Source organism: Malus domestica, chromosome 16 (genome assembly GCF_042453785.1).
Source record: "Malus domestica chromosome 16, GDT2T_hap1".
In the NCBI taxonomy this organism is placed as follows: Eukaryota; Viridiplantae; Streptophyta; class Magnoliopsida; order Rosales; family Rosaceae; genus Malus; species Malus domestica.
In genome coordinates this window covers 2,347,060-2,366,370 of record NC_091676.1, presented here as the reverse complement: position 1 = coordinate 2,366,370, position 19,311 = coordinate 2,347,060, and the positions used below count along the sequence as shown (strand labels likewise).

General features: G+C 37.4%; 5 protein-coding genes across 18 annotated transcripts; 1 reads left to right on the top strand and 4 right to left on the bottom strand.

Moving 5' to 3' along the window:
- Positions 1-767: 767 nt before the first annotated feature.
- LOC139187486 (protein DETOXIFICATION 12-like) lies at positions 768-4,946 on the bottom strand. 2 transcript variants are annotated; one of them, XM_070815598.1, is made up of 9 exons: positions 4,770-4,946; positions 4,558-4,625; positions 4,155-4,429; positions 2,425-2,969; positions 2,221-2,307; positions 2,073-2,129; positions 1,755-1,993; positions 1,457-1,662; positions 768-1,150 (listed from the first exon to the last, which is right to left on the bottom strand). In XM_070815598.1, the coding sequence occupies exons 3-9, from the start codon at positions 4,419-4,421 to the stop codon at positions 1,064-1,066; spliced, it is 1,488 nt and encodes a 495-aa protein (XP_070671699.1). In that variant the 5' UTR covers positions 4,422-4,429; positions 4,558-4,625; positions 4,770-4,946; the 3' UTR covers positions 768-1,063. The 2 variants fall into 2 exon arrangements, with proteins under 2 accessions (XP_070671699.1, XP_070671700.1); XM_070815599.1 differs by having other exon boundaries at positions 4,155-4,432; positions 4,770-4,911.
- A 630-nt stretch (positions 4,947-5,576) lies between these two features.
- On the bottom strand, positions 5,577-9,096 carry LOC103428468 (uncharacterized). 13 transcript variants are annotated; one of them, XR_011577256.1, is made up of 8 exons: positions 8,736-9,083; positions 8,598-8,629; positions 8,443-8,506; positions 8,035-8,078; positions 7,782-7,863; positions 7,250-7,409; positions 6,498-6,609; positions 5,577-6,103 (listed from the first exon to the last, which is right to left on the bottom strand). XR_011577256.1 is itself a non-coding variant. In XM_070815601.1 (6 exons), the coding sequence occupies exons 1-5, from the start codon at positions 8,961-8,963 to the stop codon at positions 7,790-7,792; spliced, it is 486 nt and encodes a 161-aa protein (XP_070671702.1). In that variant the 5' UTR covers positions 8,964-9,096; the 3' UTR covers positions 7,251-7,409; positions 7,760-7,789. The 13 variants fall into 13 exon arrangements, 4 of the variants coding, with proteins under 4 accessions (XP_070671702.1, XP_070671701.1, XP_070671704.1 ...); XR_011577252.1 differs by having other exon boundaries at positions 7,782-7,907; positions 8,736-9,070; XR_011577254.1 differs by having other exon boundaries at positions 5,577-6,084; positions 7,782-7,907; positions 8,736-9,070.
- A 347-nt stretch (positions 9,097-9,443) lies between these two features.
- On the bottom strand, positions 9,444-13,158 carry LOC103402630 (protein DETOXIFICATION 12-like). The gene is made up of 7 exons (XM_008341371.4): positions 12,747-13,158; positions 10,961-11,505; positions 10,755-10,841; positions 10,612-10,668; positions 10,288-10,526; positions 9,989-10,194; positions 9,444-9,697 (listed from the first exon to the last, which is right to left on the bottom strand). Exons 1-7 carry the CDS (start codon positions 13,011-13,013, stop codon positions 9,611-9,613), a joined length of 1,488 nt encoding a protein of 495 aa, XP_008339593.1. The 5' UTR covers positions 13,014-13,158; the 3' UTR covers positions 9,444-9,610.
- Positions 13,159-14,169: 1,011 nt separating this feature from the next.
- LOC103402629 (protein DETOXIFICATION 16-like) lies at positions 14,170-16,881 on the top strand. Its single transcript, XM_008341370.4, has 8 exons — positions 14,170-14,584; positions 14,976-15,520; positions 15,609-15,695; positions 15,812-15,868; positions 15,977-16,215; positions 16,336-16,454; positions 16,548-16,634; positions 16,719-16,881. The coding sequence occupies exons 1-8, from the start codon at positions 14,303-14,305 to the stop codon at positions 16,776-16,778; spliced, it is 1,476 nt and encodes a 491-aa protein (XP_008339592.1). The 5' UTR covers positions 14,170-14,302; the 3' UTR covers positions 16,779-16,881.
- On the bottom strand, positions 16,839-18,473 carry LOC103402628 (probable histone chaperone ASF1A). The gene is made up of 3 exons (XM_008341369.4): positions 18,158-18,473; positions 17,726-17,841; positions 16,839-17,615 (listed from the first exon to the last, which is right to left on the bottom strand). The coding sequence occupies exons 1-3, from the start codon at positions 18,264-18,266 to the stop codon at positions 17,181-17,183; spliced, it is 660 nt and encodes a 219-aa protein (XP_008339591.1). The 5' UTR covers positions 18,267-18,473; the 3' UTR covers positions 16,839-17,180.
- Positions 18,474-19,311: the final 838 nt, after the last annotated feature.

Sequence of the window (19,311 nt, the reverse complement as noted above, 5' to 3'; positions counted from 1 at the left end):
TAATGCAAGGAAATGCTTGCATTATGTGTGCTTGCCAAGGGAGAAGGCTTGTATTAGGGAAGCATCCAAGGAGATGGTGAGAGCATTTGGCTCTACCATAGGAAAGGTTGAACATGGGTTGAGAGAAAATCAAGAAAGCTAGAGTGAAAAGTATTCTAGTGAAAGAATTCTTGGGGTAGAATGAGGCTCTTGGGAAAATTCTATGAGTGGGTGTGCAAGGGATTCGGGATTGAGTTATGTTAATTTAACTCATGTGTACTTGTACTGTTATTCATAGTGAAGAGCAATATCTCTCTGGGGACGTAGGCATGTTTTTGCCGAACCTCGTAAATTTCGCGGTGTCTTTATTTCTTGTATTTTATTCTGTTCAACTTAGTGTGATTTGGTGAGGTTGTATCTGAATCTCGTTTCCGCACTAACAAACGGGCCAAGGCACAACAGATGATAGGATGACAATTTTTAAAAACTATAGCGCTTTGTCGTGCATTTTAACTTTTTTATATTGCCGGTATGATTGGCTTGTGATACAACGACCTTCTATTCCCATTTTATGTAACTCGTCAACCGGTTGATTAAGGTGATAATAAAATATGTATTATTCAAGTTTAACTTGATCCAACTCTTATTGCACCTAACTATATTAGACTGCAGACATGGACATCTTTCAAAACTTTGTTTCTTTAAGGTCCTGTTATAAAAAAAAAGACAAGATTATAAGAAACTAAAAATGTTCTATTAGGGGTGTAGTTAAATTAGAATTAAAAAAATATTTTTAAGTGACAAATTTCATAAGATTATGCAAACTTCTACAAAGATCAAATAGATAAGAGTACTGCTATGGTCACGCACAAATTTATTTCACCACCTTTTTTGTATGAAATTGTAGTGACACATTTCAATTTTTTTAGCAGCAACTGCAATACAAGCTATTAGGAGATTGAGGACCCAAGTCTATATATGTACGAATCATATTCGAACATGTTATTACAAATTTTTTCTGTGCCAAAAGAATGGATAAAGCTCATACTTTCTCCTTATTCCCGCGATAGAGAGAACCGTGCTCTCAAAACTCATTACTCTCTGCCTTGTCACACAAGCCATTAACTTGTGGGGGGGTTCCCTCAAATATCCTCTTCCTTGCCTTACTTGCCTGAAACATCAAAAGACCAACATCAAAATCCTCTCAGAAACATAAAACGTTGCGTCTATGGATTGCTACTACCATTAGTTTTGGATAGGTGTTCTGTTTAAGTGCCAAGATAAACCAAGGAAATACAAAAACAGTGGGGAGTTTGAAGAAAAAGAACACATCTTGGGACGGTTTAAGAAAATTTAGAATGGAAGTCATAAGATTCGAAATGTTCTTCGTCTTCCCTCCCAAATTCTTGCCAACCAAACAGAAAATAGTGGAATAGACTGTCAACATTATCAAGAAAGTTAGGGTTGATGAATATACCTGCTTTTCCCAATTTGTACCAATTGTTATTGAAGAGAGCAGAATGATTTGCACAAAAGAACCAACTTGTATTCCAATCCAAAGTCCCCTTCCTTTCAGCTGTACCCAGAAAGCCAGTGTGGCTGCAACTGGAATCCCACAAAGATAATACGCTCCGAGGTTTATGCAAGCCCCTACATGCTGCCACCCAGTTCCTCTAGCAATACCTGATTTAACCATTCACAAAACACATAACATTAGACTGAAACATGAAAGAACTCAATCGTTCATAGCTAATAGAGAAGATAATGAAATTGACCTGAAAGGACCCCATGCAAACTGTCTAGGGTAACGGCCAGGCAAACTAGAGGAGCCATGGTTGTGACATAATCGATGACTTCTTTCTCATTGCTAAAAGTGTAACCAAATACATTTCGGCAGGCAAAGAGCGTGGTGGTGGTTATAGTTGTCTCTGTGACTGCAAGGAACATCGCAGCAAAAGTAGCTATTCGAGCACCTTGTGGGTTACCAGCTCCTAGTTCATTTGAAACTCTAGTACTGCACAATAAGCAAAGAAAGAAAAAGATAAGCTGATGGTGTAAATGTAATCTGATGGTATAAATGTGCTTGAGCATACCTTGCTGCAGCAGCAAACCCAAAAGGTATTGCATAGAGTGTAGAAATCGTCTGCAGACTGTCCCAAACAATCAGTTATAAAATCACTTTTTTTCTCTCTACATGGTGATCAAATTGACACACTGATTTTTATTATACAGAATATATACCATACAGACAGAACTGAAGTTTCAAGAGCCGGATTTGGCAAAAGTCCAGACAGCAAGATAAGCAGCTCAAATGACCACCACTCGAGGCTACAACCATCAATGAAAATCAATCAAATAAAAAAAAGATTTTTGAAATAAAATATTGTAAGAATCAAGCATAGCGAAGCGTCTTCATGAGACTAGAATCCAAAAGAAACTGGGTACCATATCATTATTGCTGAAGGGATGGCAAAGCGAAAGAACTCTCTGATTCCATGGAATACCTCCATAGAAATTGGAACTCGGGTTTTTGAACAGGCAGCAGAAAACTTCATGTACAATGCAAGTAGGATCACATTCACCCAATATGAAATACTGATTGCTAATGCTCCTCCAAGGTTGTTCAGTCCAGACTTGAATACTAGAATCCAACACAGAGGAATATGGAACACAAGGGTCACACACGAGCTTATGAGCATAGGAGTTATTAAACTTTGTGTCTGAAAGTATCTAATGAGTGGCTGAAGAGTAGCATAAGCGAAAAGCGCGGGAATAAGCCAGATTGTGAACTTGCCGGCTTCATGAGAAATTACAGGGTCTTGACCCATGAAAATCAGTAACTTCTCCATATAAATCCATATCAAAGATAAAGGAAGACAGACTAAGTTGAGAGAAAATATAGCAGTGTAAGTTTGAAGTCCAAGTTTCTGATATTGTTCTGCTCCATATGCTTGGCCACACAGAGTTTCCAATGCACTAGCCATTCCCAACTGTTTAAACAGCAAGTTACAAAATCCACTTAGTTTTTGGACAGAAATCTATATAGGAACTCGTCATTATTTCGTTATTAACACTACATCTACCCCGAAATTCGTACTTAATCATCATCAATTTGTTTCTTAATCACTAAGTACGTAACTTCATGATATAAATCATAGCATCCTCACATCTGTAGTCTTTTTACAAACCCACAGTGCACACAGATTTAATTTCTACATGGTTTGTGGATAATGTTTGCACAGGAAGCATTTACAGTGGACAAAATAGTTATGAGAAGACAGATTAATCTGAATGTGCCACTGTTGTCATTTAGCAAAGATGCCCCAGCAGGTAACAGCAGCAGAGTCCAATTAAACTCGCATACTTTACTTAATATAATCAGTGATTAGCTGACCCCAGATTGGTGTCGTATTCGTACTCGTCAGAAAGTATCTTGCTCTGATTAAATATAGACATTTTAGCAAAAATGGTTGATGCGATTGACATAATTTTAAGTCCTTATATTTGAAATCGATAGTAGTGGTCCGTGAGTTTGTCCATCATCAATAATTTTAGTTATTCTAAAGAAAAAAAAAACTCAGTTAAATAAGGACCAAAATGACAAAAATACTATTAATTTAATTAACAATAGGCAAAAATGATTTGACAAATAATGAGTGTATTTTTATCATTTTATCCTTATTTAATATAGTTTTTCTTCACAAAATGATTGATGGTGGACAAATTGAGAGACTAATTCTATCGATTTTAAAGCTCAATGATCAAAATAAAATGTTATGTCAATCTCAGATACCATTTTGGCTGAAAAAAAACCTTAAATATATAGCAAAATTGCAACCAAATACAAAAAATTAAAACTGCCAATGCAACTGGGTATGAATTAGAGCACATATTCAAGTACAATCATACGAGAAGTAAATATAATCTACTATGCTGGTTTGGTTTGTGCTTAATTTTGTCCGTTACGAGCGTGTGTTTGATTAAGATCTTTTGCACCCATCTCTTCCTCACACAAATTATAGTAGTTTAGAATCTCGCATTTTGAAAAACAATGTATTCTTGATTCAAAAGAGAAAAAACGATTGGATGCTTCATTGCCATTTGTACAGACACATAGCAAACAAGACAGTTGAACAGTCCTTCCAAAAGATACGAATGAAGAAAGAAAGACTTACGAAAAGACTGAAGCCGGTGACGTTGGAGAGGGAGATGGCGATGGAGGAGCTTGAGAGAGCGAGCTCGCCCAGGTGGCCGACCATCATCATCGAAATGACCAGCAACAAGCTCTGAGATAGAATCACGGCAACCATTGGTCCCGCTATGCATCCCAACCTCTTCACTTCTTCGAAGAAAGAAGTCCATGTCAGAATACTTGTAGTGCTATTTCTTCTCTGTTGCTGCTCATCTTCTCTGCGTTTTGGTAATAGCAAGCTCTCTTCCATGGCGACGTCTGCTGTGGAAGCGTTGAGCTCAATCAATGAGTAGTCGCCTAATACGTTGGAGGTTTGGATTTGGAATATATATGTGTGTGTGTGTGTGCATGCGGATTGCGGAGGGAGAGGAGGAGAAATTTTATACCTTTTTCAAGAACAGAGGTCAAAAGTTTTCATTTTTCTCTTGACTCCGAGTAGAATGGCAGTATACGACTAATATGACAGCAAGGAAAAAGATCAATATGAACAATCTTTACTTGTCAACCTTAAAGAAAGGAAAGAACATAAGAAACTAAAAATTTATTAGGGCTAACAAAGGTTGGTTGAGTTGGTAAAAAAAAAAAAAAGCGCTAATACCTCATATGTAGGTCTTCAAAGAGGCTTGCGGCCTGGCGCTGGAATGGGGTAACCTCTCCTCCCTGTAAACCTTCTTTTTTATTGGGAGCAACCTCTCCATAAATGGGGGTAAGGCTAGCCGACATTCACCTCTCCCAGACCCTGCGTAAAACGGAAGCCTTGTGCACTGGGTACGACCTTTTATGGAAAAATAAATTTATTCAAAAATAAAAATCTGGACTACAAATGTTTCCTGTACAATAAAAAAGAAAAACTTTTTTTTAGCAATATTGGGTAAACAAGTATCATGAATGGAGTGTCCATAGTTAGAAATGACATCAGCAAGAAAGTTAACATTTCAGAAGACATGAGCCCAAGGTATAGAAGAAAATGATCGTGCAAGTAATTTGATGTCCTCAATAATAGTCTTCACACACTATGACGTTTCTGCATTTGTTTAAAATGGAATCAATAATGGGTTGAGTCATCTTAGCACAGACACCCTTAAAATATTTGACTTTTGCAAATTTCACATCACGTAAGGTAAGTGCTTTAGTAATAGATGTGGTATTCTCTCAAGATTGTGCATCCTAGCAACAATAGAATGCCCGTTATGATCTTTAATGACAAAATATGCAACCACAATAAAATATTATCGATGGGTCTATGGGTGAGTTGAGTTAACAAGTGAAAGAACAAAAACATAGATGAATCTGTAGTTGAAAATTTTGAAAGGACGTGTACAATTTGACCGTGGCTAGAAATGAGTCGAAATGTCTTTAGCCCATTGGAAATTGACCCTACCATTCAAAGTTGTGGAATAATTCATGCTTCCAACCAAAAAAATAAAAAATAAATAAATAAATAAATAAATCCTTGACGAGTGACAGACAGTGAGACTTTTGGAAGTTCTCCTCTATCATGTTACCCAGCCCTCATATATTTTGTCTTTTGTTATTTTCTATTCTCACTAATTTTTTATACATTTTGGATGGATTCTCTCTCTGTGTGGTTAGCAGCAATAATAATAAAAAAAAACAATCAGATTCAAGTGGCAAAGGTGCTAATTTTGTGAAAAATGTAGAAGTGAGCTCAAGCGTTGAGACTCCCTTAATTCCAGACCATCAAGAATTTGATGGTGGAGCAATACCATCTCAAAGAGGAATTTGTATAGGTGAGGATGTTATTGAAGAAGCAAAATTGCAGCTATGGCTGGCGGGGCCTTTGCTTGCAGTGAGCTTGTTGCAGTACAGCTTACAGGTCACATCAGTCACGTTTGTTGGCACTCTCCAGTGTTTCCATGGCCTCTTCATTTGCTTCTGTCACTGTTTTCAGTCTATTGGTAAGTTGCGCTTCTATTCAACACCCATATGAACAAAAAAAAAAAATCATGTTGTACACGTTAATTTTCTGTATAGAGGAAAGAAGTAATCGTTGTATTGGATGCATGAATTTTCATCATTTATTGTGGATAAGTTCAATGTTTTAAAAGGCAAAAGTGAAATCACGGCGTTTTATGAATAATCTCGTTTAGGCGATAAGCTTGAGGTGTGAGGCTAGAGTACCCAAAATTATTATAATAGTTAATACTAGCTAGTAATGCCCGCGCGTTGCTGCGGGATTACAAATTGATCTTATAGCAGTGTATAAATTTGAGTTAGTATCAGCGTAACATTAATTAATCTAAACAAAATTACCATAGTGAAGGAAAAAATATTATTTGCTATAGAAAAATTACAGTTTTGATACCTTACAAAGGTAATTTGTTTTAAAAGATTGAAAGCCAGCGGTTTTCAATCTTGAAATTCCACAGCATCCTTTGAAAAATAGCAACCATCATCGGATAGAACTATTGTACCACCTACAGGAAAGAAAAAACAACGAGTACCTGAGATATTCTTATACACAAAAAGAAAACACTTGACACTGAATGAACAAAATATTCAAACATGGAAAGCACATCATGAGGGATAATCTATCATTTTTGGCCAAGTGAGGAATGATATGTTGAGTACCGAGAGAGAGAAAAAAGTAGTTCTACATTATTTTATGATACATGTTGGGTTAGTCTTGTATTTCACTTTATTTATAAAATCAACTACTGATATGGTTACAACCCTGACAACATCACCCCTAGTATTGGATGTCCATCTAATTTAACTTAAATTTCTTCTTCAATCTTGGATATACATAATGTTTCAATTTATGTTTTACCATACAAAAAAATTGTGAGTCTAAATGGGTTTTATAAATAGATGATAAAACTGCAACTCAGTAGAATCTAAGACAATGAAAATTGAATATTATTTACCATAAATTGACATGCAAATTTAAATGCAAGAATGCAAATGAAGAGATTCACTTCATCATGTTCAGCAAGGAAATAAATAGCAACGAAAATAGTATGATTTGGTGACCCTTACCTTTAACTTATTCCGACAATTTTCAATGGGCAAAACTAATGGTTTATTAATTAAAATCATTACATAATGATTGCTCACCTTTTGTCAACCAGTATACAGTGCAGACTTGTAATTTTATCAGTCGTTCCTGAAATTCTCGGTCTCCACATTCTACACACGTGGACTTTAATCTTTGTTGCCTTTTTATACGGTTGTACCTGATTGATAGGTGTTGGAATTGCGTCTTCCATTCAAGCTACTGAAATTTAACACAAATTTTGTAAATTTGCAAACAGTCATTGCAGTAAGTTTAAAATAAACGCTGGAACAACCTTTCAATCCCAAGCAGTCATTGCATAGAAATCCCCATTAATGAAACCTTTATACACAAACCCTTCAATAAAATTATGTGCAAAATAATATGAAAATATCCTCTAATGTAGAGGGAATTACATGTATAGAGATTAAAAAAAAACATATTCTCTCTGAACCCATATGTGGCCTTTCCCAACCTTTCAATCCCAAACACCCTGTACTTGTCCAAGCAATCCTTTATAAACTCAGTAAAAAACAAAACATCGATTCCACAAAAAATTAAAAAATTCCTACTTTTAAACAGAAGAATCCTCACCGACAGCTTCAAAGGTGTTTTGTAAACCTCTCAGCATATCTTTCCCAATTGTATTTCTCACCTCCATCCTCTCCTACGTAACCTGAGCAATCCATGTTACCATACAAACAAAACCGAATTTGATACCTGGGTGAAAGCAAAAGCAAGCACTAATACATTCAAGTAAAATAAGGAATTTCAAAACATTATAGCAGAAAATCATCACATACAATTTTTCTTTAGACACTCTTTAAATGCAGAAAAGAAAACTAACTTCTTGTAGAAGTGATGAGAAGGAATGAAAAACCAGAACACCACCTGTTCAAAAATACAAAAATCAAAAATCAAAATGAAAAAAGAAAAGAAATCAACTTTCAAAACTCTGCAAAATAGTGAATTTGTGTTATCATCATAGTATCCCCACCATTATCATTTATCACTACCCACCTGCAATTCCTTGCTCTTCGTTTTCAAATCACTCTAATTCTCATCCCAGTTAACGGTTTCAAATCGCCACTATCCCAAATCATAAAATTCCAGTAAGGGTATGCTGAAACACAAAATTCAATTTCATTGTGTATAGACCAACATAGAGATTGAGACAGGCTTTAACTTCTACAATTCTACACATTTTCGAGCCCTAAATTTTCCCGGAAACAAAAGAAAACGAAAGAAGTCGTACCTGGTTCGAAAGAGCGGACGCCAGTTTGGTGGAGCAGCCATGGCAGAGATCTCTAGCGAGAAAGCTAATAAGATGGAGCAAACCATTGAACAAAAAAACCCAGATTTTTAAAATTAAAATCACAAAAATTTCAACAAATATGTCGTAGAACTCACCAGGAAACCCAAGCTTTCGAATTGGCGATTTCCTGAAAATCAAGCTTTTCTAGGTTAAAATTTCTTCCCGAAGGCAACAGATCCAACATTCATTCAAACAAAATTCGAATTGAAAAAAAAAAAGTGAGAGACAAATACCTTCTTGCAGAGGCCAGCGATTCGGAGCTTGAGAGAGAGCTCGAGAAATCTGTGGAAGCAAATGGAAGAGCCCGCTTTTCCATGTTTCTTCCCTTCCACTATGAGCAACACGTGTACAACACTATAGGAGGAAGAAAATCCAACGAAAAGTTGCACGATGAGGACGCGGGGAGCAGCAAGGGAAATCGATATAAAACGGAGGGGCAAAACAGTCCGCCCACTGGTCATCCACAGTACCACCTGATTGGGTTTTAGTATATAAAGATATATAGTTTTGTGTTTGTGTGGGAACGGCCAGGGCTAGGGTTGAAACCAGGAAAAAAAAAAGAAACCTAAATGATTGATGCCATGTAGAATTATAATAATTAAGTGAATTATATTGATAACACAAGGTACAATATTTTATTTACTAGTCTATCACTTAAAGAGTACAAGTAATTCAAAACCCACAGGAATTTACAAGATCGAGCCCAATAGAATTCTAACTGAATTCTCCTACACGAACGTTTTTTTAACAATCAAGCAAGCAAGCCAAGGAATCAAATATTTGACTGTTATTATTATTTCTCTATTCACATCATAAAGCCATGAATTTTATGAAAAAAATTGTCCAAAATGACGTCGTTTTGGATTCGGGCTTTTTAAAAATAAAATTTTGTGCAGCAACTGGGAGGCAAGCTATTAGGAGATTCAGGACACCATATTGCATTCGAGAACGTCTATCTCACTTGATTGTAGTCAAGACCGAATGCCACAAGTTTATATGCATGAATCATATTCGAATCGAATGTGTTAATACAATTTTTTTGGGTGCCAAAAGTACGGATAAACCTAATACTTTCTCCTTATTCCCGCGATAAAGGGAATTGTGCTAATCAAAACTCGTTACTCTCTGCCTTGTCACACAAGCCATTAACTTGTGGGGGGCTTCCCTCAAATATCCTCTCCCTTGCCATACTTGCCTGAAACATCAAAAGACCAACATCAAAATCCTCTCAGAAACATTAGTTTTGGATAGGTGTTCTGTTTAAGTGCTAAGAAAAACCAAGGATAAACCAAAGCTGTGGGGAGTTTGACGAAAAATAAAACATCTTGGGACAGTTTAAGCAAATGGATTAGAATGGTAGTCATAAGATAAGAAATGTTCTTCATCTTCCCTCCCAAATTCTTGCCAACCAAACAGAAAATAGCGGAATCGTTGAAGCAATTGGAGAAGATCAGCATTGTCAAGAAGTTAGGGTTGAGTTATATACCTGCTTTTCCCAATTTGTACAACTTGTTACTAAGGAGAGCATCATGGTTTGCACAAAAGCACCAACTTGTATTCCAATCCAAAGGCCCCTTCCTCTCAGCTGTACCCAGAAAGCCAATGTGGCTGCAACTGGAATCCCACAAAGATAAAACGCTCCGAGGTTTATGTAAGCCCCTATATGCTGCCACCCAGTTCCTCTAGCAATACCTGGTTTAACCATTCACAAAACACATAACACTAGACTGAAACATGAAAGAACTCAATCGTTTATTGCTAATAGGAGAAGACAAAGAAACAAACCTGAAAGGACCCCTTGCAAACTGTCTAGGGTAACAGACAGGCAAACTAGAGGAGCCATGGTTGTGACATAGTCGATGACTTCTTTCTCATTGCTAAAAGTGTAACCAAATACATTCCGGCAGGCAAAGAGGGTCGTGGTTATTATACTTGCCTCTGTGACTGCAAGAAACATCGCAGCAAAAGTAGCAATTCGAGCACCTTGTGGGTTACCAGCTCCTAGTTCATTTGAAACTCTAGTACTGCACAATAAGCAAAGAAAGAAAAAGAAACTGATTTTTTTTCCTATAAATATGTAATCTGATGGTATAATGTGCTTGAGCATACCTTGCTGCGGCACCAAACCCATAAGGTATTCCATAGAGCGTCGAAATCGTCTGCAGACTGTCAACAACAATCAGTTAGAATACGCACTTTTTCCTACATGGTGATCAAACTGGCAAATTTATTTTATTATACAGAATATATACCATACAGACAGAACTGAAGTTTCAAGAGCCGGATTTGGTAAAAGTCCAGACAGCAAGATAAGCAGCTCAAATGACCACCACTCAAGGCTACAACCATCAATAAAAATCAATCAAATAAAGAAATGACGTTTAAAATAAAATATTGTAAGAATCCAGCATAGCGAAACGTCTTCTTGAGACTAGCATGCAAAAAATAAACTGACTACCATATCATTATTGCAGAAGGGATGGCAAAGCGAAAGAACTCTCCGATTCCATGGAAGATCTCCACAGAAATTGGAGCTCGGGTTTTGGAACAGGCAGCAGAAAACTTCATGTATAATGCAAGTAGAATCACATTCACCCAATATGAAATACTGATTGCTAATGCTCCTCCAAGGTTGTTGAGTCCAGACTTGAATACTAGAAGCCAACACAGAGGAATATGGAACAGAAGCGTCGAACACGAGCTTATGAGCATAGGAATTATTAAACTTTGTGTCTGAAAGTATCTAATGAACGGCTGAAGAGTGGCATAAGCGAATAGCGCGGGAATAAGCCAGATTGTGAACTTGCCGGCTTCACGAGAAATTACAGGGTCTTGACCCATGAAAATCAGTAATTTCTCCATATAAATCCATATCAAAGATAATGGAAGGCAGACTAAGTTGAGAGAAAATATAGCAGTGTAAGTTTGAAGTCCAAGTTTCTGATATTGTTCTGCTCCATATGCTTGACCACACAGAGTTTCCAATGCACTAGCCATTCCCAACTGTTCAAACAGCAAGTTACAAAATCCACTTAGTTATAAGAGAGAGATTTATACAAAAACTAGTACATGATCTACCCTTTAGCATTGTTACACTGAAACTCGTCATTATTTCGATATTAACACTGCATCTACGCCGAAATTTGTACTTAATTATCTTCAATTTGTTGCTTATAAGATTATCATTAAGTAGTTTCATGATATACGTCATAGCATCCTCACATCTGTAGTCTTTTTGCAAAAGCTACACAGATTTAATCTTCATGGTTTGTGGACAACGTTTCTACGGGAAACATTTTTAGTGGACACAATAGTTTGAGTAGACAAATTAAACTCTCATACTAAATATAATCCATGATTAGCTGGCCCCATGATTGATGGCAAAGTCTAACCTCTTATATTTAATCAAATAAAACCTGAAACCTTTTGGCCAAAACAAAAGAAAAATCCAAATAAAATACAACCAAAAACGACATAAAGCAGTGACCTAGACGCTAACAAAGTCAATTTTTTTGTGCTGCGTCTCGACATTCTTGTCATAGATTGATACCAGGTGCAGTGGAATTGAGTCATACATGCATCGGGATGCTGTCTACATACCTAATTTTACTTTCCAAACGTTCATTTCAATTTTTAGTTGTTGGATCAAATGAACTGAAGAGGACCAAACAAAAAAATTAAGAAGATGTATGTGAAAAGTAAAAAGAGGTGTGTGGATAACGCGACTCGCTTCCTATAAAATCTAAAAGACTTTGGTGTAGTATTCGTATTCATTAGAGAATATCAGAGGAATCAAGCTTCTCGGTCCGATCCTTTGCTGCATCAACCCTAGCAAATCCGCACATACCTAGCTTGTTCTGAATTCTTGGCTACCAGCTAGTTCTAATAAAAACTGCCCAGATGCAATGCAACTGGTATAGATTAGAGCAAATATTCAAGTACAATCATACAAGAAGTATATATAATCTGGAAATCCTGATTTGGTTCGTGTTTAAGTTATTTAGTTTTGCAGACGTGTGTTATACCAGTTGATTAAGGTCTTTTGCACCCGAATTTGAGTTTCTCCCCCAACAAATTATAGTAGTTTAGAATCTCACATTTTGAAAAACAATGTAATCTTATTCATAAAAGAAAAAAGATACGATGTTTTATTGGCATTTCTTCAAACACGTAGCAAACGAAAACAGTTGGAAATTAAAAGCATATATAATTCCAAAAGATATGAAGGAAGAGAGGGCGCTTACGAAAACACTCAAGCCGGTGACGTTGGAGAGGGAGATGGCGATGGCGGTGCTGGAGAGAGCGAGCTCGCCCAGGTGGCCGACCATCATCATCGATATGAACTGCAACAAGTTCTGAGATAGAATCACGGCAACCATGGGTCCCGCTATGCATCCCAACCTCTTCACTTCTTCGAAGAAAGAAGTCCATGTTAGAATACTTGTAGTACCATATCTTCTCTGTTGCTGCTCTTCTTCTCGGCGTTTTGGTAACAGCAAGCTCTCTTCCATGGCGGCGTCTGCTGTGGAATCCTGGAGCTCAATCAGTGACTCGTCGCCTAATGACTTTGGAGGTTTGGATTTGGAATTTTACGTAATATGTGCGGATTGCGGAGGGAGTGGAGGGGAAAGTTTTACCTTTTCAAGGACCGAGGCCAAAAGTAAAGTTTTAATAGACAAATATATAACACAAAATTTTAGAAACTAGAGTATAGCTGATAATTGATTTATTATTAAATGTTGATAATTATACTTATTTTTATTAGTGACATATTATTTAGTTTACAAATTCTGTCTCTAAATTTAATCTCTCTAACATTACCAAATAAAAAAATAAAAAAAACTAATGAAAATGGTTTGAAAACTTTGAGTTTTAATGATAAGGACAAAATAAATGATAAAGTGAATAGTATCAGGATTGATTTTTTAGTGTAAAAATGTACATTTTCGTTAAAATGAACCGCACTGAAAACTTTTCGTTAAAATTTTCATAAAAAAAAAAAAACACGAGACAAGCTCAGAATAAAAAGAGAATGATAATTTAGAAACTTGAAATTTTTTTTTAAGAAAATACATTAATAACGGAACAACTAACGCAGAATCAAGTGCAATAACTTTTTAAAATTCATTTAACAAACCATACGTGAAAAAAAAAGACTTTTTATCGTCTTCGTCATGTCACAAAAACACTTACCTACCGTCGTACCCCAACCCCAAATCACGCCCGTCCTGCTCCCCCTAAAATCACGACCGCCCCCCCCCCCCCCCCCACTTTCAATCATGACTGTCCTCCGCCCCCTCCCCGCCGGGCGCCCTCGGGGCAAAAGGAAAACGTCCGTCCTCCCCCCGTCTTTTCAAGCACTTTTTTGTATTGCATGATAAATTTTACGAGACAGTTGGGGGATGGAATGGTCGATGCTGGTAGACTCAACCTGCAACTATTTTGTAAGATTAATTGATCCCTTTGTCAATAAATATTTGGACCAATCCCCCGACAAGATGATTTCTGATTGAAAACTTTAAAAAGACGTGTCTCGTTTGATTGTGGTTAGGAATGAGCTGAAAGTCTTACAAAAAATGCTTAAAAAAATATTTGACTCGTGACAGACGATGAGAGTTTTGGAAGTTCTTCTCCATCATATTAGCCAACCCTCAAATTTTTAGGTGTTTTGTTGTTTTGTATGGATTCTCTCTCTCTCTCTCTCTCTCTCTCTCTCTCTCTCTCTCTCTCTCTCTGTGGTTAGCAGCAATAAACAAAAACAATCAAATTCATGTGGCAAAAGATGCTAATTTGGTGAAAAATGGCAGAAGTGAGCTCGAGTGTTAAGACTCCTCTAATTCCAGATCATCGAGAATTTGATGGTGAAACAATACCATCTCAAAGAGGAATTTGGAGAGGTGGGGATGTTATTGAAGAAGCAAAATTGCAGCTATGGCTGGCAGGGCCTCTGATTGCAGTGAGCTTGTTGCAGTACAGCTTACAAGTCACATCTGTCATGTTCGTTGGCCATCTTGGAGAGTTGGCACTCTCCAGTGCTTCCATGGCCTCTTCATTTGCTTCTGTCACTGGTTTCAGTGTACTGGTAAGTTGCTTCTCTTCACATGAAACGAAGATGCTAAGGTGGCAATTTTTCATCTTTGTCGCGCATTTTTTAACTTTTTTGTATTGCCAATATGATTGATTTGCTACACAACGACCTTTTATTCCCATTTCATGTAAGTCGTTAATCAGTTGAGTAACATGGACTTCCTTCATTACTGTGATTCTTTATGGTCCGTTAGCGTTTTTGCTAAAAGCACTTTAATTTTGAGGCCTACCAAAAATTTTATTAAAATTAAGGTTCTTTATGGTGCTTTCACAACATAAGAGCACTTTCAACTTTTTTTTTATAGAACATTGCACTTTAAATTATCTGTAAGCCCTAAGTGATTTTCCTCTAATTTTCTCTCAAAAACATGAAATATGTCTCACAGCTGGGAATGGGAAGTGCATTAGAAACCCTATGTGGACAAGCCTACGGAGCCAAACAGTACCACATGCTTGGAGTCCACATGCAAAGAGCAATGCTTACACTATTAGCAGTAAGCATCCCCTTAGCAGTCATCTGGTTCTACACAAGCACCATTCTCATGGCTCTTGGCCAAGACCATGAGATATCTGCGGAGGCAGGAACCTTTAACCGCTGGATGATTCCGAGCCTGTTTGCCTATAGTCTCCTCCAATGCCTCAACAGATTTTTACAGACACAAAACAATGTGTTTCCAATGATGATCAGCTCTGGAGTCACAGCTCTTCTTCACATTGTGGTCTGTTGGGCACTTTGTTTTAAATTCGGACTGGGAAACAAAGGCGCAGCATTGGCAATTTGCATTTCGAATTGGGTTAATGTGGTGTTACTGGCATGTTACGTGCAGTTCTCGTCCGCCTGCAAGAACACTTGGACTGGATTTTCAGAAGAAGCCTTGAATGATATTGTCAGTTTTGTCAAACTTGCGATTTCATCAGCTATAATGATATGGTAAGTTTCTCATCAATGACACATATATGTGAAAAACCCTTTTTATTCCATCTGAATCACTAACCAACTATACTCTTTCGCGTTGCAGCTTCGAATATTGGTCTTTCGAAATGGTTGTTCTCTTGTCTGGTCTTCTCCCGAACCCAAAACTGGAAACATCCGTATTATCGATAAGGTAATGTTATCATATGTAACAGATAAAAACAGAAACAGGAAACACAAAGTAGAAATTACAGTTTCTCATCGTTAAATAAATTTGGAATAGCTTCTGAATTTTTATCATTAATGCAGCCTTAACACATGTTGGATGGTTTATATGATCTCAGTTGGTCTCGGCAGTGCTATAAGGTCAGTGATCCATGTAATTTTCTATAGCATATGAACGTCAAATATTGTACTTGTATACATGTTTTATTCTAAGAAATTGAGAATAATATTTCCCTGTTATCATAACAGCACCAGAGTGTCGAATGAATTGGGAGCAGGACGGCCGCAAGGCGCGCAATTAGCTCTACGAGTCATGACTGCAATGGCTTTGTTAGAGGGTGCTGGAATCGCAACAGCAACGGTTTTGGTACGCTTTGTTTGGGGAAAGCTCTACAGCAATGAGAATGAAGTGATTGTATATGTTGCTAGAATGATGCCACTGCTTGCACTTTCCGACTTCTTGGATGGATTCCAATGTGTGCTTTCAGGTCCTAATCAATCTCTGTATATTACTGCATCGAACTGCTTGATGAAACTTTTAAATTAACATGTTTTTCTTGTCTAAATTCTGATTTCGCTGCTAAAAAGAAATATAATTGGCTATCTAGGGGCTGCCAGAGGGTGTGGATGGCAAAATCTTTGTGTAGTCATAAACCTTGGTGCTTACTATGTTGTCGGAATTCCTACTGCTGTGCTTTTTGCTTTCTTCCTCCATATTGGAGGCATGGTGAGTCTCTCTCTCCCTCTCTATATATATACATACATACATGTATGTGTGTGTACGTGTGCGCGCCATTGACGTTTAAATTTGTATGAATAGGGGCTTTGGATGGGGATCATTTGTGGGCTTCTTGTTCAAGTCACAGCACTTGTTGCAGTAAATTTGTGCACTGATTGGCATGAAGAGGTAAGTCATTCATTTCACATTGCTAAAGCATTTTGTCTATGTTTAATACAAGTTCTTATAGGTCTTTTCATTTTGCCGTTTCAGGCAACGAAAGCTGCGAATAGTGTCCAAAGTACTGTCTTAGCCATCGACAAGGCAACATAGATTAGAAACGAAAGAACAACACCTTGTAATAGGAGCAAGGGTTCAATATGTTTCCAGAACTTCAAAGAACTGCATTCCATTTTCAATTTAATTTCCAACACAATACATGAGTACAGAATTTCTCTAAAGATAGAAGTGCACTAGGAATCTGAATACCAAAACTCACAGTTCCGTACGAGACAGTCATGCGAGAATTATAAATACATAGAATCGTTTAACCCCATGTACCACATCTTATCAGCCCAAACAATACAGATCAATCAACACTCTAGTCTATATGGTACAATATTAAAAAAAAAATGGGGATGTTTGAAATTAGCATAGTTCTGTGAACTGAAATGATCGCCACGCCCAAATTTCTCGTAACAATGTGACTATCCATCATGAAGCCATTCAACTTTACTACTGCACACAAACAGATGGTACAGTTGAGAGGGGTAGTTCTTCACCCTTGATGTTTGTTCCAGCTGCATGATCAGGTGAAGGAGGGGGCTGCTTTGTTTCAGTTCCACGATCAGGAGAAGAAGGGAGCTGCCTTGTTTCAGTTACATGATCAGGAGAATGAGGGTTTTGTTGCTCCGCATTCTCATTGTTCTCGGGATGAAAATTAATAGGGAACTTTGTGACTCTCGGCTTGTCAGCTAAAATGTTTCTCTGAACCCTATCAACCAACACCTTAGAGGGAGGTTCCTCCCTCAGCTGTTCATCATCATAATCATTGTTCACATAGTACCCCACTCTAACAAACTCCTGCCCCAGATATGAACATGTCAGTAGCAGCACCGTGACACCAATGATATCTTCCTCACGTATTTTTGACGGATCTGGAGGGTCTGCCTGCCATGGTAACATAACACACCCACAAACGCACACAAACAGAAAATGATTCAGTTTCTTAGCGATTGCAATACTAAAACATACTCGGAACAAGAAATCGGTGTAATTACCTGAAAGACAAAACGATAGTTGCCAACATTGACAGGACCAACAAGCACACTCTCCAACATTTGGTCATAAGTTTCATCTTCAGCAGATCCCACGTATGTCAGCTTCCATTCCAAGTCTGCAAGAAATCGAATAGTATTACATGTCAAAACCATTGATGTTGCAGTAAATGGTGAGTAAAATTGGGGTCATTAATCAGTGAAATTGATGACCCAAATGATTAAACTACGTGATCGATCTACTAGCTGTGCAGCCCTTCAATTTTTCATCCTAGTTTTACTAACAAAATAGCCCAATGTTTGAAATCCCTAATTGGGCAAATTATATCAAGAACCCTAGCCAAATCTCAAGCAAAACCCTATAAAAACTTCCTATAAATTCAGCTAATAAATTAAATAAACTAATTTGAAGAATCATGGGTTTGATAAAATTACCGTCTTTGAGGGGAGTCAAGCACTCGTACGATATTTCGAACTGAAAAGGGCTGAGGAAAGCGGCCGGGTTGTCCAGAACGGCGACGTTCGTAAGGTTGACGGCGCTCATATTCTCAGAGCGAATCGAGACTCCGTTGCTTCGTTAAATAGACCAATCCTAGCCGTCGTTTTGATATCCTGCGATGATCCGGCGGCTGGCGGATGAAGGAGGAGAAAGGAAAGTAGGAGGAGGAGGAGGAGGAGGAGGAGGCGGAGATTGCGAGACGTGAAGAAGTGGGAAATGGGATACGCTTTTTCGAGGAAATGTAAATATGTATTAATTAGATGGTGTGGAGGGAAAACTGGTACGGACTTTGGCGGGAGTTTTCAACTCTGTTGGATTTAGGCAGTGAAAATTGGGGGGAGTTGGAATTTAGTTGGGCCTCGTTGTTCGGGCCCATTTTACCCGACCCGTTAGCTTTGAGCTAACTGGCAGACGATGATTGAGCCCAAACCCACCAGTGGGTCACGCTCCTAGCTAATTGTTCGGCCCTATAGTAACAAATTAAGGACTCGTTAGCTCGTTTGGATGTGTTTTAAAAATGACTGAAATCGTTTTTGGTAAAAATATTTTTGATACCAATCCTTAGTAAAAATCTAAGTGGATCCTGAAAAAACACTTTAAGTACTTTATGCAAGAATCACATATATGATATTTCTTCCAAAAAGCACTTAAAGTGCTTTTGGAACTCAAAATCAATTTAACCAAAAACACTTTTAGACATTTTAAAAGCAAATCCTAAATAATGTTCACGGAACAAAGTAGACACAATGTTCAAAGTTTAAGTAGCATTGCTAAAGTTTAGTTTCTCTACTCTTCCTCGTGTAAGTCATGACACTAAGAACAAGCGAAATTGCTACTAAATTACATTACGAATTTACTAGAGTAATTTCCAAGTAACTAATTTACAATTTGCTTAATTTTGCTAGTAATGTGACAAATTTTTTGCGTACATTATTCATTTTTCTTCAATGAATGAAAAGATGAGACTTGAACTTGTGATGTCTTTTAATACTAAGAATAATAAAATTGGAAGAAACAAAACAATTGTGTGTGAAGGCAAATCTAAAAATATGCTTTGACTTGTTTGTTACCTGGTTTATTGGAAATGTGG

Excerpts from the sequence above, each read along its gene's own strand:
- LOC103402628 (XM_008341369.4), bottom strand. The coding sequence starts at position 18,266 with ATGAGCGCCGTCAACCTTACGAACGTCGCCGTTCTGGACAACCCGGCC. Across the intron at positions 17,842-18,157 it reads CTTGACTCCCCTCAAAGACG|ACTTGGAATGGAAGCTGACA; the intron begins GTAATTTTATCA and ends GATTTCTTGCAG. Across the intron at positions 17,616-17,725 it reads ACTATCGTTTTGTCTTTCAG|GCAGACCCTCCAGATCCGTC; the intron begins GTAATTACACCG and ends TTACCATGGCAG.
- LOC103428468 (XM_070815601.1), bottom strand. The coding sequence starts at position 8,963 with ATGACCAGTGGGCGGACTGTTTTGCCCCTCCGTTTTATATCGATTTCC. Across the intron at positions 8,630-8,735 it reads TCGCTGGCCTCTGCAAGAAG|GAAATCGCCAATTCGAAAGC; the intron begins GTATTTGTCTCT and ends CTTGATTTTCAG. Across the intron at positions 7,908-8,034 it reads TCTCATCACTTCTACAAGAA|GTATCAAATTCGGTTTTGTT; the intron begins GTTAGTTTTCTT and ends GCTTTCACCCAG.
- LOC103402630 (XM_008341371.4), bottom strand. The coding sequence starts at position 13,013 with ATGGAAGAGAGCTTGCTGTTACCAAAACGCCGAGAAGAAGAGCAGCAA. Across the intron at positions 11,506-12,746 it reads TCACCGGCTTGAGTGTTTTC|TTGGGAATGGCTAGTGCATT; the intron begins GTAAGCGCCCTC and ends CTGTTTGAACAG. Across the intron at positions 10,527-10,611 it reads GGGTTTGGTGCCGCAGCAAG|TACTAGAGTTTCAAATGAAC; the intron begins GTATGCTCAAGC and ends CTTATTGTGCAG.
- LOC139187486 (XM_070815598.1), bottom strand. The coding sequence starts at position 4,421 with ATGGAAGAGAGCTTGCTATTACCAAAACGCAGAGAAGATGAGCAGCAA. Across the intron at positions 2,308-2,424 it reads CCTTCAGCAATAATGATATG|CCTCGAGTGGTGGTCATTTG; the intron begins GTACCCAGTTTC and ends TGATGGTTGTAG. Across the intron at positions 1,994-2,072 it reads GGGTTTGCTGCTGCAGCAAG|TACTAGAGTTTCAAATGAAC; the intron begins GTATGCTCAAGC and ends CTTATTGTGCAG.
- LOC103402629 (XM_008341370.4), top strand. The coding sequence starts at position 14,303 with ATGGCAGAAGTGAGCTCGAGTGTTAAGACTCCTCTAATTCCAGATCAT. Across the intron at positions 14,585-14,975 it reads TCACTGGTTTCAGTGTACTG|CTGGGAATGGGAAGTGCATT; the intron begins GTAAGTTGCTTC and ends TATGTCTCACAG. Across the intron at positions 16,635-16,718 it reads GCACTGATTGGCATGAAGAG|GCAACGAAAGCTGCGAATAG; the intron begins GTAAGTCATTCA and ends TTGCCGTTTCAG.